The sequence below is a fragment of the Armigeres subalbatus genome, chromosome 1 (genome assembly GCF_024139115.2).
Source record: "Armigeres subalbatus isolate Guangzhou_Male chromosome 1, GZ_Asu_2, whole genome shotgun sequence".
In the NCBI taxonomy this organism is placed as follows: domain Eukaryota; kingdom Metazoa; phylum Arthropoda; class Insecta; order Diptera; family Culicidae; genus Armigeres; species Armigeres subalbatus.
The window spans coordinates 150,304,922-150,321,656 of record NC_085139.1 but is presented as its reverse complement, the minus strand read 5'-3'; the positions used below and the strand labels follow the sequence as shown (position 1 = coordinate 150,321,656).

Genomic DNA, 16,735 nt, shown 5'->3' with positions numbered 1-16,735 from the left:
TAAACTGCGCCCAAAACTATCCGTCATCAACAATGTTCGGTACCGACGACCGCCGCGGTACGAGCTAGAGCGACTGAAGCAACCTGATGTCGCCACTGCATACGCACAGTATCTCGAGGCAGCGTTGTCGGAAGAGGGTGAGCTCGATGGGGCCCCTCTTGAGGACTGCTGGAATACAGTCAAAGCAGCCATTAACGACGCAGCGGAGAACAACGTCGGGTATATGGGTCGAAGTCGACGGAACGATTGGTTCGACGAAGAGTGTAGACAGATTCTGGAGGAGAAGGACGCAGCGCGGGCGGTCGCGCTGCAGCAAGGTACCCGGCAGAACGTGGAACGTTATAGACGGAAGCGGAGACAGCAGACCCGCCTTTTTCAGGAGAAGAAACGCCGCCTGGAAGAAGCGGAGTGCGAGGAGATGGAACAGCTGTGCCGTTCTCAAGATACACGCAAGTTCTATCAGAAGCTCAACGCATCCCGCAAAGGCTTCGTGCCGCGAGCCGAAATGTGTCGGGATAAGGATGGGAGCATCTTGACGGTCGAACGTGTGGTGATCGAAAGGTGGAAACAGCACTACAACATCTGAATGGCGCTGAGAGTACAGGCAGTGAAAGTCAAGGCAGCGGAGGAGATGACTACGTCAGTTCAGCGGACGATGGAAGCCAACCAGCCCCCACCTTGAGGGAAGTTAAGGATGTCATCCAACAGCTAAAGACCAATAAAGCAGCTGGTAAGGATGGCATCGGAGCTGAGCTCATCAAGACGGGCCCGGAAAAGCTAGCCACTTGCCTGCACAAATTGATAGTCAGAATCTGGAAAACTGAACAGCTACCGGAGGAGTGGAAGGAAGGGGTTATATGCCCCATCTACAAGAAAGGCGACAAACTGGAGTGTGAGAACTTTCGAGCGATCACCATCCTTAATGCCGCCTACAAAGTGATATCCCAGATCATCTTCCGCCGTCTGTGACCATTAGTGAACGAGTTCGTGGGAAGTTATCAAGCCGGCTTCGTTGACGGCCGCTCGACAACGGACCAGATCTTTACTGTACGGCAAATCCTTCAAAAATGCCGTGAATACCAGGTCCCAACGCACTATCTGTTCGTTGATTTCAAGGCGGCATACGACAGTATAGACCGCGTAGAGCTATGGAAAATTATGGACGAGAACAGCTTCCCTGGGAAGCTTACCAGACTGATCAAAGCAACGGTGGATGGTGTGCAAAACTGTGTGAAGATTTCGGGCGAACACTCCAGTTCGTTCGAATCGCGCCGGGGACTAAGACAAGGTGATGGACTTTCGTGCCTGTTGTTCAACATTGCGCTAGAAGGTGACATGCGGAGAGCCGGGTGTAACAGCCGGGGTACGATTTTCAACAGATCCAGTCAATTCATTTGCTTCGCGGATGACATGGACATTGTCGGCCGAACATTTGCAAAGGTGGCAGAACTGTACACCCGCCTGAAACGTGAAGCAACAAAAGTTGGACTGGTGGTGAATGCGTCAAAGACAAAGTACATGCTTGTGGGCGGAACCGAGCGCGACAGGGCGGTACCCCGTTTGGCATAATGCCACATGGCATAATGCCGTTTGGCATAACGCCGTTTGGCATAATGGTCATTTGGCATAATAGCCGTTCGGCATAATGGCCATTTGGCATAATTTGTATGCGGTGTCAAATTGAGGGCCGTTTGGCATAATGGTCATTTGGCATAAGGGCCGTTTGGCATAATAGCCATTTGGCATAATTTGTATGCGGTGTCAAATTGAGGGCCGTTTGGCATAATAGCCATTTGACATAATTTACATACTGTTCCAAATTAATTGCCCAGGAATCTACTTAGCATCATCGGAGGTGAATTACTCCGAAGATGCTAAGTAGACTTTAAAGCTCTAAAAATTATACGACAATTTGCGGTATACAACATTCCGCGGTAATCCATTTCTTGATGAACCACATCGCGATCATAACCATTGTGCAATATTTCATTCTGCGTTTTGTATCATTCCGCAGTTAGAATTATTTTGCAGTGAATCGTTTTGCTGCCAATACCCGAGCAAATTCGAGTATTCAAAGAAGGCAAAATAACATATTTGGCCTTATACCGGGCAAATGCGAGCAGTTATAGAAGGCAAAATAACACATTTTGCCTTATAACAGGCAAACACGTGCATCACGAAACGGTACATCATAAAATTGTTGAGACAGTTAAACCTCCATGAGTCGATAATAAAGGGACCATCGGCTCATGGAAATATCGAGAAGTGGAATATAAAATCCTTGAAAAGCTTCCCGAGCAACAAAAGTCAGGCAAAAATGGTTGCAGCAACTTGTTTCTGACCAAATCTGATCACAGATGAATTACAGTAACCAATAAGGTTTTTCAAGGGACCATCGCAGTAATCCATAACATATTTTATAATATGGCATAACTTGCTTCCATGACTCGTTATCGAGTCAGAAAATCGTCTCTTGAGGAATTCACTGTATATCCCGCTGAAGATTATTCACTTCAACACCTTATCATTTTCATTTCCTATAATTTACCCTTCTTTGAAACGCGAGCAGTTCTTTGTTTATTTCAATGGAATTTATGAACTGACCATTTCTTGAAAGCCTTGATAGAAAAACTTTCATTCACTTTTTCTGTAATTTACCCTTCTTTATTGCATATGAATTGTTGCAAACGGCAATTAATTTGGAACCGTATATGAATTATGCCAAATGGCCTTTATGCCAAACGGCCCTCATTTTGACACCACATACAAATTATGCCAAATGGTCGTTATGCCAAACGGCCCTTATGCCAAATGGCCATTATGCCAAATGGCTTTCAATTTGACACCGCATATATATTATGCCAAATGGCCATTATGCCAAACGGCCATTATGCCAAATGGCCATTATGCCAAACGGCGTTATGCCAAACGGCATTATGCCATATGGCATTATGCCAAACGGGGTACCGCCGCGCGACAGGGCCCGCCTGGGAAGCAGTGTTACGATAGACGGGGATACCTTCGAGGTGGTCGAGGAATTCGTCTACCTCGGATCCTTGCTAACGGCTGACAACAACGTTAGTCGAGAAATACGAAGGCGCATCATCTGTGGAAGTCGGGCCTACTACGGGCTCCAGAAGAAACTGCGGTCGAAAAAGATTCGCAACCGCACCAAATGTGTCATGTACAAGACGCTTATGAGACCGGTTGTCCTCTACGGACATGAAACATGGACAATGCTCGAGGAGGACTTGCAAGCACTCGGAGTATTTGAGAGACGGGTGCTTACGACCATCTTTGGCGGTGTGCAAGAAGACGGTGTGTGGCGGCGAAGAATGAACCATGGTCTCGCCCAACTCTACGGCGAACCCAGTATCCAGAAGTTAGCTAAAGCCGGAAGGGTACGATGGGCAGGACATGTTGCAAGAATGCCGGACAGCAACCCTGCAAAGATGGTGTTCGCTTCCGATCCGGCAGATACGAGACGGCGTGGAGCGCAGCGAGCGAGATGGGCAGACCAGGTGCAAAACGACTTGGCGAGCGTGGGGCGCATCCGAGGATGGAGAGATGCGGCCTCAAACCGTGTATTGTGGCGTCAAATTGTTGATTCAGTGTTATCTATTTAGATGTTAACTAAATAAATGATGAAATGAATCAGAAAAAGTAGTAAACTTGAGAAATCAAGCAAATGTTATACCGACACGTTCTTAAATTACCCATCTTTCTTTTGACTCCTAGGGCTACTTTGGATTTTTGATCTTCAAAAAAAAACGAAAGAAATACTAAATTTGAAACAAAAATTTGCCATCTAACAAGACATCCGAATGGTGATAATGGTAATTTGATAGTAATTTACGTTATGATTCCTGGTTTCAAAATGTTCAAAGTAGCCCTCGATTCGCCAAAAAAGCCCTTCTTCTTTGCCTTTACACAAGTATATAAGTTTATCTGCCACTACGAATCACTTCACTCAGTATAAGCAATGAAGTCACTCATCATATTCACCCACTTCTTCTTCTTCTTATTGGCATTACATCCCCACACTGGGACAGAGCCGCCTCGCAGCTTAGTGTTCATTAAGCACTTCCACAGTTATTAACTGCGAGGTTTCTAAGCCAAGTTACCATTTTTGCATTCGTATATCATGAGGCTAACACGATGATACTTTCATTAATAGGATTTTCCATTAAATGCAACCAGTAGCAAGCAGATAGGATAAGGATAAATGCCAAAAAATGTGTTAGATTTTGTGAATGGACTTCCACGGAAAAGTTCTAGAAGCGAAAAGATTGTGGACATGTTCTAGAGGAGATAATTGATTCATGGAAATAAGATCAAATATATAGAACACCCCTATTTCAGTCCTTCCCATTCCAGCCATGTACATGTTTCTTTAAGTAATCATATTTTGTATAATTTTTTTTTTTTTTTTCGAGGCTTGACCAGTTGTAGTCTTAATAGACTGGTATCTCGGCTGGGCTCTCCATGTGATACACAATACTAGCAGACGACTCAAGCAATGTTGCTCACTAGGTCACTGCGGTCTGGGTTCGTATTGTGATCATACCGATACATTTCCCTTCTCGCAGTCTGTCAGTTTAAAAAAAACAAATAATAATAATAATGAAAGCTCATCACGCGCATGAATGTTTTCCGAATAATTAACATGTAAAGTTGATTTAATGTTTTCTTGGAGCCGACATTCAATACCGAATAGTAGTCCATGTTGACAACGGGTGGTACTGATGCCATCTCCAAGTAAAGGCCGTTCTACAGCGATTAACGCAACGGCGCATCCTGACAGTAATTCTGTATTCTCTGTCAAAACGCGTCACCGCGCCCACCACCGCAGCCGAGCCATAACACTTTGATGTAATGTGATGGGATCATAGATCATACTAGTGGACTTTGTTTCAACATGGAATAATTTAAATGGTATCGTAAATATGCAATAAATTAATTTAAGTACTATTGCAATAAATCGACATATTAATCTGAGAGCTTCCATTATTTTGGCGGTTGATCAAGATTATGGCGTCATATCCTTTACAGTACTGTCTGATATCATAAATTTCAGTAGTCAAATGGTCATGTTCTATTCCGCTCTTCAAAATTCAAGTCTTTAAAGTCTGGTCCAAGATTCAGTTATCAATGGTATGGTAATGCTTCATTTCGTCTATTTCCTAGCTGAATGAATGAATTTTACGATTATGAAGCATTGATTTATATGAATAACATCATTAAAAATATGTACTACTCGTTGGATCTTTTGGTCACATAAAATACAATTATGTTGATGTGTATATGGTATAGGTATACACGATACACCTCGTTAAATTTGAATTGCTGACTATATTTCAAATAAACACCTTTCATGAAAACTTATTTTGAAACTAAAATATCGTATTACAATTTGATGAATATCAATAATCGTCCAAAGTTTTGAAAATTATCTAGTGAAAGCAGTCGAAACTGAATCGAAAAGCCAAAATTGGCCACAGTTTAGAACCGTTCACCAAACAATCTTAAAAAAATTGAGCCTGCTATTTTAACAACTACATATTTTGAACCATGTTCCAAGAAAACGCCTAATACTATCTTTGTGGACTTATGACGGCCTTGCATAGCATCATCATCGTCTCGGAACTAGAATCAGTCAGTAAAGATTTCAAACCATTTCGTGAGCTTCCATTTGATGATGGGCCTTAAAAGACATTGACTGATCCTCCTCACGACCTTAGGTGGTCAAACTATTAGTCATGTAGAGAAAAGGATAGTGGATGAAAGCATCATATGGTCTATTCTCATGTACATAGGTGGCTAAGGTCTCAGTTAAACGTGACTCAATCTCTTGTTTTACCGTCTAGCGCTGATCATGAGTTCATTCCCTATCGGTCATTTACTGTGTTATAAGGTAGTAAACTAATTTTATTTGGCTTTCAGAATACACTTAGTCACGTCTCCTATGTCCTTCAATCTTTCTTTACATTGGAGTATGTATTATTTTTTCCTAACCCAAAAAAAATGAAGAGCGAAACAGGTTTGTTTATACGTTGATCAATGCAGTAAAAGTAAGAGTAAAATAACAAAGATTACTGAGAAGAAATAACGAATACAATCACCGTATATAATGCAAAATTAGTAAATCTACAGTATCTGTATCTACAGTATACTGAACTATGAACTACAATTGGTGCAATGGATGATCGTTTGCTTCCCAGTCTTTTATGTTAGTATTTTGTTAGTTAAGACTGGTACTAGACCCTGCCGGAACATCCGCAGCATATACTCAAGAAGATGTTGTTAGATCATGCGACACCTTCTCTAAGTATTTGCATGGAGGTATGATATATCAAGTGTTTAATTATTTTCTATAAGGGTGATCGGGGCAATATGGGCCACCTAAGGAAATCGTTCCGAAAAGCGCTGAAAAGCTCAAAAAAACGTCGTTCAAATGTAGTTGACTTATACTAGAGAATGTTAACTTTCACATAACGTCGATGAATGACGAAAAATGCGTTTGGAAATTGTTGGAATGCACTTTTGAAAATGTATTGATTTCAATGTGTGTTCCCGACTATACGGGGCAATATGAGCCACTATTTGGGGCAGTATGGGCCACCTATCCAAAACGTTTATTTAGGCGAAAAAAGTATCGTAATATGGAAGAATATGATATTCCTACAACAGTTGTGAGTATTCCATACCAAATAAAATTAAAAAACCGGCTGAACCGATTTGCCACTCTTCACCGTTTGAACAGCCACATTTCAATTGGCCAATGGTCATTTTTTCTGTTTCAATCACAGTAATGCGCTGTTGTAATTTTTCCGTAATGAATCTTACATATATGATAATATTCTTGTATTTGACTACTGAAATTTGAACTTGTTCGTATTTTAAGGCCTGATATCTTGCTCTGTGCAGGTATGCCCATATTGCCCCATAGAAACTGTTTTTGGGAAAAAAAGTTTTATGATAAATTCAGATTTGTATCAATACAAACATGTGTGTACAATATTCAATTTTAATATATCTTTTGATTGTGGTGTATTTTTGACCTGTATTTTAATCAGTTTTGTGTCAAAACCTTATTTATAAACTTCAAATCTTATAATAATTTTGCCTATGGAGCGAAAATTTACATTTTCAAGTGTATTTTCATGTTTGAAAAATTTTAATGCGGTTTTTACGGTGATGCATATGTGTAGCATCCTTTTAAAGATCATATAACTTTTACATGCTAAAACTTGTCAATAAGCTCAAAATGAGGGTGGTTCATATTGCCCCGTATGTTCATATTGCCCCTACTACCCCTATATTGGCAAAAAAATACTCGATGCGTTTCTGTTAAATTGAAATGTTACCGGGATTAAAATACGTACTTCATTACTGCTTATAGTGTAACCTTACTCGGATGCAATTAAATTCATCTCGTTTTCGTCTAACGGGAATGTTGTGAGTACTAATAATACTAGCAATGTGTACTATAAAAGAACAAATTATTTCACAATTTTAACAATATGCAGACACTTGACTTATCAACGTTGACCCCATCATCCGTGGACAGGGAGTAATCATATTTTGTATAATTATAACAGAAATATTGTCAATTGAATTCATGAATTTGATATACAAGCCTACACACTAAATGTTTCTTTCACGAGCTCGGCAAAATTGGGCAACGCTGTATCTCAGTAAATTTCAGAATTGAGCGGATGGCAGGTTTTAATACAGTTCTGCATAAGAACCTTACAGAAACTGTATAATAATTGGGCATATACAATTTCGGAAGATTTTAATACAATTGTTGTATTGAAATAATACAAATTGTTTTTTTTTTGCCCCTTAGGATTGCTATGATCGGGGTGGGTTTTTGAAAGTTGACAAGTGAATTATGCCGGCAGAACTAGTCTACTTTGACCAAATAAACACCGGACTGTTGGAATCAGCTAACATAATCCTCTTGAAAACTTTCAGGAATGTGGTTTGGTCAGTCAAGTCAGTCACATAGGACAAAGTCTTGTAAAAATGTAAATTTGAATATGTCAGTATTGTTTGTATGTACGTTAGGCGTTGAGTTATTGAGTCATTTCTATTATTTTGAGTACACAACTTGTCTTCTATATTTTAGATCTGTTATTGTCACTGTGTTGTCGGTTGTCTTGGTGTTTTAGGAATTGTTAGATACAGTATGTATAAAACTATAAAAAAATGTTAAGTATTGCCTTACAAATCTTATGTTCATCCTCTATCTATCAATATCTGCTTTCTCCTTTTATCAATCTCTATTCTCTATTTTACAGCTCAATCTCTACTTTTTTTCTTCTTTCTCTCTTCTATCTCAGAATTTCAATTTAATATTTTTCTATCCAATAGAACAGTAAACTTTTTTCTTGGCTACTCTAAACAATTTCTCAAACACAAATTTTAAAAAATCCTATCCTAATATTTAAATCTAAAATGTTCAATATTATTATTTCATTTTATTATCAATCTAATTTGTTTAATTCTACGTATTTTCTTGGCTGATTTTTGGTTCGCTATAAAGTTAAGACTTATCATCAGAACCAATGCAAAATGTATGTAAGAAATATTCATTGTTATGGAGAAACATAAATTCTGATTCCTACCATTAAGATTTTTTCAACCTGATGCAAATCCTGATAAGTCTAAATAATTCTCCACTCCCAATTGAAAACATTCTGAATTTTGAATATCTCTAAAATATAAGAATGATCTATTGTGATTCATGACTTCTCAATTTCAATCTATATTACAACCTATCCTATCCTACCTGTGGCCACGCGTTGGCTTCACTACTTCCAGTTGACGAGAAATTTGTTAATTTCCCGACCCCTTGGAAAGTACTAATGAGCCCTAGCGGATCCTCATTGTTTCAAGAGCTATACCTGATAAGTATGCCGGGACATACGATCAGGGGCTCAGTCTGCAATGCAGCCGATCCACTGTGAATCGTTAGAGGCGCACTGAAGTGTTCTAAATGTGATATAATACACAGAAGAATATTATCTTCAGTGCCGTCAACCCCCGTGGCCTTGGCTAGGGAAATAATACAAATTGTATTACTTTAATACAATATTTGTATAAAAAGCTTACAGAATTGTATATGCCCAGATTTCATACAATAATTAGCTTTATGTACCCGGCCTTGCTCGGAGTTGCCAGTTTGGTTTGTAGTTCTTTTTCACAATCGGAAAATAATAAAACCAATTGGTTAACAGGGTAATTGTGTTTAGTTTTTGATACTTCATCATTTGATTAAAAGAAGGCTTTTGGAAATATTGACTGATTTTGAAGAAGGGATTGTGGGTTTGAATAGCCTTATTCCGGGCAAATGTCTATTTCTAAAAAAGGGAAAACATCCACCAATGGCTTATTCCGGGCAAACGCATATTTTTAAAGAACGGATCACACCCACCATTGCCTTATTCCGAGAAAATGCATACTTTTAAAGGAGCAATCACATCCACCATCCAGAAGGAAACACATTATTCATTGCTTTTCACTGGGCAAACTATGATTCCGATGAAGGGTAACAATTATCATTGCTTTATACCCAGCAAATGCATGCTTTATATGATTTTTTTTCTGATGATGTTCAGTATTATCCCAAATTCACTTCATGTTAAATGACCTTAGGCCAAATAGTGTTATGTTAATGGCCTGCTTCATTCAGGGTATGTCATTTTTAGGGAAATGTTATTGTCGAGGATTTGCTATTTTTGAAGAATTATTTTCGGAGCATTGTACAATGTCAAAGAACCTCGGATGAACTAAATAAGAAGGATTTTAAATTAGGTCGTTTTCTATACAATACCCAACCTCAACATTCTCCCGCATTTCAAATACTCCTCCCAGCCTCTCTAAAATAATTTCCTTTGGGTAAACAATACGTGTTTAAATATTTGGTTTGAATTCACCCATGCGATAGAAAGGTATACTAAACTGTTCGTTTAATAAATATGCCCTCTCTCGTTCAGCTGTGACAGTCCTTCCTAGCCTGATAAAGTCTTCCTTAGACAGAGATTATGGGTTCCAAATTTGGTGGACATCGGTAAATGGGTTCAGAAGTTATGCTGAATTGATCGCTAACTAAACAATACCCCTCTCTCACAACCACCCCATTTTAAAAGGACCTACCAATATCCACTAAAATCGGTTCCTTAGGACAGACAATATTTGATACAAATTTGGTTCAAATCGGTCATGGGGCTCAAGACTTACATTGAGTTGATCGATTGTTAAACAATACCCCTCCCCACATACCATCTCTTATTTCCAAAGCGCATGCCTAACCCCTATCGTCGTCTCCTTAAGATAAAGAATGTGTGTTTCAAATTTGGTTGAAATCGGCTAAGGGGTTTAGAAATTACACTGAGTTGATCGATAACTTAGCAATATCCCTCCCCCTTTACCGAAGAGCATCCCTAACCCCCTATCGTCGTCTCCTTAAGATAAAGAATGTTTGTTCCAATCGGCCAAGGGGTTCAGAAGGTAAACTGAGTTGATCGATGACTAAGCAATACACCTAGCCCCACCCCGCCCCCTTTTCCGAACAGCATCCCTAACCCCCTATCGTCGTCTCCTTAAGGTAAAGAATGTATGTTTTAAATTTGGTTGAGATCGGCCAAGGGATTCAGAAAGTACACTGAGTTGATCGATTACTAAGCAATACCCCTCCCCCCACACCCTCCCCCTTTTCCGAACAGCATCCATAACTCCCCTATCGTCGTCTCCTTAAGATAAAGAATGTGTGTTCCAAACTTGGTAGAGATCGGCCAAGGGGTTCAGAAGGTACACTGAGTTGATCCATGACTAAGCAATACCCTTCCCCCCACACCCGCCCCCTTTTCCGAACAGCATCCCTAACCCCCTATCGTCGTCTCCTTAAAGTAAAGAATGTGTTTTAAATTTGGTTGAGATCGGCCACGGGGTTCAGAAGATAACACAGTGTATCTAAGCAATACACCTCCTCCCACACCCTCCCCCTTTTCCGAACAGCATTCATAACCCCCTATCGTCGTCTCCTTAAGATAAAGAATGTGTGTTCCGAATTTGGTTGAGAACGGTCAAGGGGTTCAGAAAGTACACTGAGTTGATCGATGACAAATCAATGCCCCCCCCCCCCCACACCCTCCCCTTTTTCCAAACAACATCCATAACCACCTTATCGTCGTCTCCTTAAGATAAAGAATGAGTGTTCCAAATTTGGTTGAAATCGGTCAATGCGTTCAGAAGTTATGCTTACATACAAACATTGAGTTTTATATATATAGATTTTCAGATTTGTTTTTTGGGCGTACTAATTTTCGGCAAAATATTTACCGTATCTCAGCAGCTGAAACGTCACTTTTACTGAGATCTCAGCAAAAATCATGTTTGCTGAAACTCGGCGGTGCCCACCTTGGGAAAATAAACGAAAAATGCTGAGATCTCGGCGAAAAAAAAATACTCCGGATAATCGAGTCTAAAATTCCGGATAATCGAGTCCGACCTGTATACGACCATACAATTCAATTCCCAAAATAATTAAATAAATACAAATGCAAATAATTCCTAGCATACTAGAACTAGAGTATAGACTACAAATCTGGGCTCCGTATCATTCCGTCAATTAGTTTGAAGAAAAAATAGGATTGCGTCAAACAATCCGTCGGTGCAAATTAATTCAAGAAAGTGTTTTATAAATTAGATAAATTAATAGTGTACCCCTAAGTTGGAGGGAATTAATTTCATAACTCAAATAATATGCAGACACGAATTATCGTTGACCCCATCATTCGAGGGTAGGGTACATAACATTCAACCGTCTAAGACGAATTAAGTACTCTCCATTTAATTCCACCAAATAATTTTCGATATCTTTGCAGATACGTATTTCGACCACAACTGTGTGGTCGTCTTCAGTGTCTCGTACTTGACTCGACTTTCGAAAGTACTTAATTCGTCTTAGACGGTTGAATACATTCCACTAAAAGAGCTTTATATATTTTTCTACATAACATTTCCTATTACCGTTTTCATCTTCAATTATATTAAATTAGTATGCGAAACAATCTTATATTGAACATATTACTTAAATTGTTTCTATATTCTTCTTCATTGGCATTTCATCCTCCATTTGGACATTGCCGCCTCGCAGCTTAGTGTTTATTCAGCTCTTCCACAGTTATTAACTGCGAGGTTTCTAAGCCAAGTTATGCATTCGTAGGTATATCATGAGGCAAACACGATGATACTTTTATGCCCAGGGAAGTCGAGACAATTTCCAATCCGAAAATTTGTCTAGACCGGCGCCGGGAATCGAACCCAGCTACCCGCTGCATGAAGGCTTTGTAGCCGGGCATCTTACCGCACGGCTAAGGAGGGCCCCTTGTTTACTCTATTATAGAGATGATGAAGCATATTGTGATAAAAGCTTTGATAAAATAAAATCAGCTTTTAAGTATTGATTTTGCAAATTTATATATGAACGACTCAGAAAAACTTACTTGAGATGTAGCAAACTACTGAAAAACCGTCGAGAATCCGAATCAGCCAAACTCCAACAATGAAACTCTATCCGATTTTTGGTTGACGATGCTAAGTATACCAGAATTTGAATCACAAAATCACTTTTAGCTTGAGCCAACAGAGCATGAATCTTTTCACTGGTTCCGTATGCAACCCATGCAACGCAACTAGCTCACTATGCACGTTATGCTACGTACACACCAGTCAAGCAGTTGGAAGAACATTGACTCCGCCCCAAGAAAACGCTTCGGTTGCTGCTTTGTTTGAACGTGTGTGAAGTTGTTCGAACAACCGTTTGACAGTTGGCGGCTCGGTTGGAAAAAATTAAAACGGTTTGATTTTGGTTTGAGTTGTCGGGGGTGGAGTCAAGGTTCGCCGAACATGTTTGAGCATTTGTAGTGAAGTTGCACAAATCCCCATATATTTTTTGATGGTTGGTGCTCGAGTTGGTGCTTCGGTCGTTCGTGTGTGATATTGTTGGTCAAATAAATTGATTGTTCGTGTCGCTGTTGATAAAACTTGATGGATGTTTGAATAAACGGGAGGTGGAGTCAATGTTGGTCGAACTGCTTGACCGTGTCACTATAGGATTTCGGGCGGTCATTAATCGAAAATGTCATGTCTTCCGAATTATTTTAAAATATTTTCTCTCCATTGTCAATACTCTAATTAAGAGAAATTCTGAATTTGAAGTCTCTAGGTGCACTAGTTCCAAAGATATAAGGTGTCAAAGTCAGAAATGGGTAAAAAAGTTAACAAATTTCCTGAAAAAATATTTTACTTTCAACTATTTATTGAAATATTTTCTTAATGTTTTTTCTTTAATGTTAATACATCATTACAAAGGTAATTGTATAAGCTTTAAAATGGTATGCAAAAACTAATGGTTACATTGTGAAAAAATGAAAAAATGCGGAAACAATATTTTTTCCAAAAACGACGCTATTTTCAACTTTGATAGTGAAGAACTTTTTTTCCTCAGAAATCCCCGGGTTCTTTTATGATGCACATCAAGGACGAAGCTTCGACTAAAATTTCCTGAAATAATTTCTTGCCAGTATTTGCAATTAACAGAGTTAAATCACTTTGATTTTTTTCATTTATTTTTTTACTGTGTTTTGCCTCTCTCGTACTCCAAGGTTAATGCTCATTCCAAAAACGAATGTTTGATAGAAGGCCCGGAGATCCGTAGTGGTATATATCAACTAACTCAGCTCGAAGAATTGAGGTGATGTCTGTATGTGTGTGCATGCGCGTCTGTATGTATGTGCGCAAATCGCCATTTAGACGCTTATTTGTGTACGATTTTCTCGCAACAAGTTTCATTCGACGGGAAATCTAGTCCCATCGTTTCCTATTGAAAATGGGCCAGACTGAACTATGGGCTCAAAGGGTATGGTCAAAATACATGTATTGGTAATAACTTCGACTTTATTTATAACAATTTTTTAACTTTTCAAAGGAGTGAATGAATAAAACCCCAATACAATGCAGCACAACGGTAACGGTAACGGAATTTATATATTTCCTGTCAAATTTTACTGGTTCCGTCGCCATTCCGCTGAATTGCGTTTGGGGCTTGAGTGGTTTGAGTCATTTCCTAAACCTATTTTTCTGAGCTATTCATTAGCTACTGATGGAGAACTAAATATGAGGTTTCATAGTATGTAAATATTTATAAATCTCATGGAATCAATAATTCCGACATGTTTATTGCAAAAGTAAAGACGACCAATATCTTAGTTAGTACGCAGAGTATGAAATGTTTGCTAGTGTTCATGAGTGGCTGGCTAAAGGTTGGTAGCTATTTATTCACTCATCTACTCTTTGAGGTTCACTGGCTGAACAACCAGCGGAAAGTCAATATAAAAAAGAAGAAATTTAGAACTCATAATGCAAGAAAATGATCAAGAGAGGCAAATGTTGACATTTTTCTTCGTGCCTTATATGAATCAGATCTATTTTAAGCTCGATTTGGATAACGAGGAGACATTGGAAAAAAAATTCACTTAGTTATTCTTATGCCATGCGTAATTTTGTAATATTTGAAGATTTTTAAAAGTTCTTTATCCTCTGATACTTTAGATGAATTCATGTCATCTTCCATCGTTGATGGAATTGAAGAAAATATCATTAAAGATTTAAACCTTCACACAGAAAAAGAATGATGCTATATATAACTTGTAGAAATCATGAAAACAAATCAAAAATAATTTAAATAGTGTTGTTATTCAAATTGAAAGAAATTTGCTTTTCGGAACAATGGAGCATTGTGGAATGAATGAATGTTTTTTGAGAATATATTATTCTCATTTATTTTTTGAATAACTTGTACAAATGTCATGGGATTGCGATTTCTAATTTGCTAATACCCTTTTTCAAAAGTTATTTCCAATTCTGATTCTTTAAGAAAATTGTTTAACTATTTTTTAGTGGAATGTTTTCACTGTCATAAGACGAGTTTAGTAAAATTCCATTTTATTCCACCAACTCGTATTAGTTCTACATATACGTATTTCGACCTGTTAGGACGTCTTCAGTGTCTCTTACTTTACTCGTTCTTTTCGTCTGATTCTTTGATTAACATTTAAGGCGTTAGGATCCGTCAGGTCCTAGTACTTTGTCAAACAGATTGTTCTAAATACAAATTGTGAGGCATGAGAGTAAGAACAAAAAATATCACTGAATGTCATGAAATTAATGTCTTTTAACATTAATTCGGTTCTCTCGCCGCCAACTTCAGATTTAGAGCAATGAAAAGTTATTAGATTTATTGGTAGGGGAGGCGTTTTGTTACTTTCTTCCCACAAAAAATGATTACCTTCCGCAAAAATATACAAAATATATAGACGACAGTCCACAAATGAGGATGGAGAAGGGGGGGGAGCTTCATGATGTCCATAAATTGCTGTACTTAGTTTTTGTACAACCCTTCCTTCTCCTCAAGAAAACATATAAAATTAAACTTCCTAAATTGGATTGCTTTGTCACGTTAATCGAATTTATGAAAAAATATTACGTAATTCATAGACGATCCCTAAAGGGGGGGGGGTGTTAGAAATTATATATTCATGCTATTTCGACCATACACAGCTAAAGCAAAGTGGAAAATCACTTGAAAAGTCCAATTTTATTTTTGACCGCTCGCTTGTATGGGGATCCCCCATAGTGCGTGTGTACGTTCCATTACATGACGCATAGTGAAAATAAGTGGCAAAAAACAATCCGGTCGACTCAACCAGAATATATTAAACCAAACGGCGACAATATAATTATTTACTGATCATAATTATGCCCTCAATAGATATTTTCACTAGCCTTTGAATAAGCTACCACCACTAACGTCGCCATTGGGACTTCACACCGCCTAAATTGATGTAGACACTGTTGCTGCATAAGGGCATAAGTCGCAAATGAGAACGCCTTTTCTGCAGATCTCTCAACTGGGACCGCTAACTAATAACAACTTGGAACTGGTATGTATAACAAAAACTACTAACATTGGAAATAATTAATTCATTCATTCAATAGTGAAAACGGATATTTTTTCTCACTTTCCATATTTTCTTCTTCGCACTTCATCACGACCTACAAAAAATGATTCTCCCCGGATAGCAGAAAACCCGACGACGCACTTCCGGTCCGCTTTGCTTTCTTTGCTATTCTTTCACTATTCTTTGCGCAAAAACGCCAACTTCACTCGAAGCACCACTGTGTATTACGAATAAAACCGACCGGACCAAAAGTTTTCCGCGGATTGAAAAAAAAACTGAAAATCGCCCATCAAACGTTGAAACACGACCGACGAGACGACGTTTTTCCGGTTTTTTCCGGTCTCCGACAAAAGTCGTCAGCATTAAAATACACGGAAAACTGAAAGTATGCTTTTTTCGCTTTTTCAGGGAGTGGGAGGCTCGCATCCTTCATCAGTGCTGCCATTATAAACATTTTTTATCGAACAATTTTTAGTTTGTGCGGGGCTAGAAATTCAACAATCTTATATATATATAAGTATATTGACGGCATATATTCAAAACAATAGGGCACTGCACGGAAATATCCTTTTCTCTTTCGTTCTTCATAAATTTTGACGTTTACTGGCCTTGTTGTTTTCTAATTTCTTTGTAGCTAAAAAGAGACAAAGCAGTCCCTGCAGTGCCCTATACCTTAGATAATTAATACTTTATTAATTATCTAA

At 38.6% G+C, this 16,735-nt stretch overlaps 1 protein-coding gene across 2 annotated transcripts in view; it reads right to left on the bottom strand.

The window, feature by feature from the left end:
- Positions 1 to 16,134, bottom strand: part of LOC134205263 (UNC93-like protein MFSD11) — a 223,722-nt gene extending 207,588 nt beyond the window's left edge. The window contains exon 1 of one of the 2 annotated variants that reach the window (XM_062680357.1): positions 16,092 to 16,134. In XM_062680357.1, the coding sequence (XP_062536341.1) occupies positions 16,092 to 16,119 (28 nt within the window). In that variant the 5' untranslated portion in view covers positions 16,120 to 16,134. Of the gene's footprint in view, positions 1 to 12,515; positions 12,612 to 16,091 lie in introns of those variants that run through there. The other variant, XM_062680358.1, reaches the window with a different exon arrangement.
- Between the last annotated feature and the right edge of the window lie 601 nt (positions 16,135 to 16,735).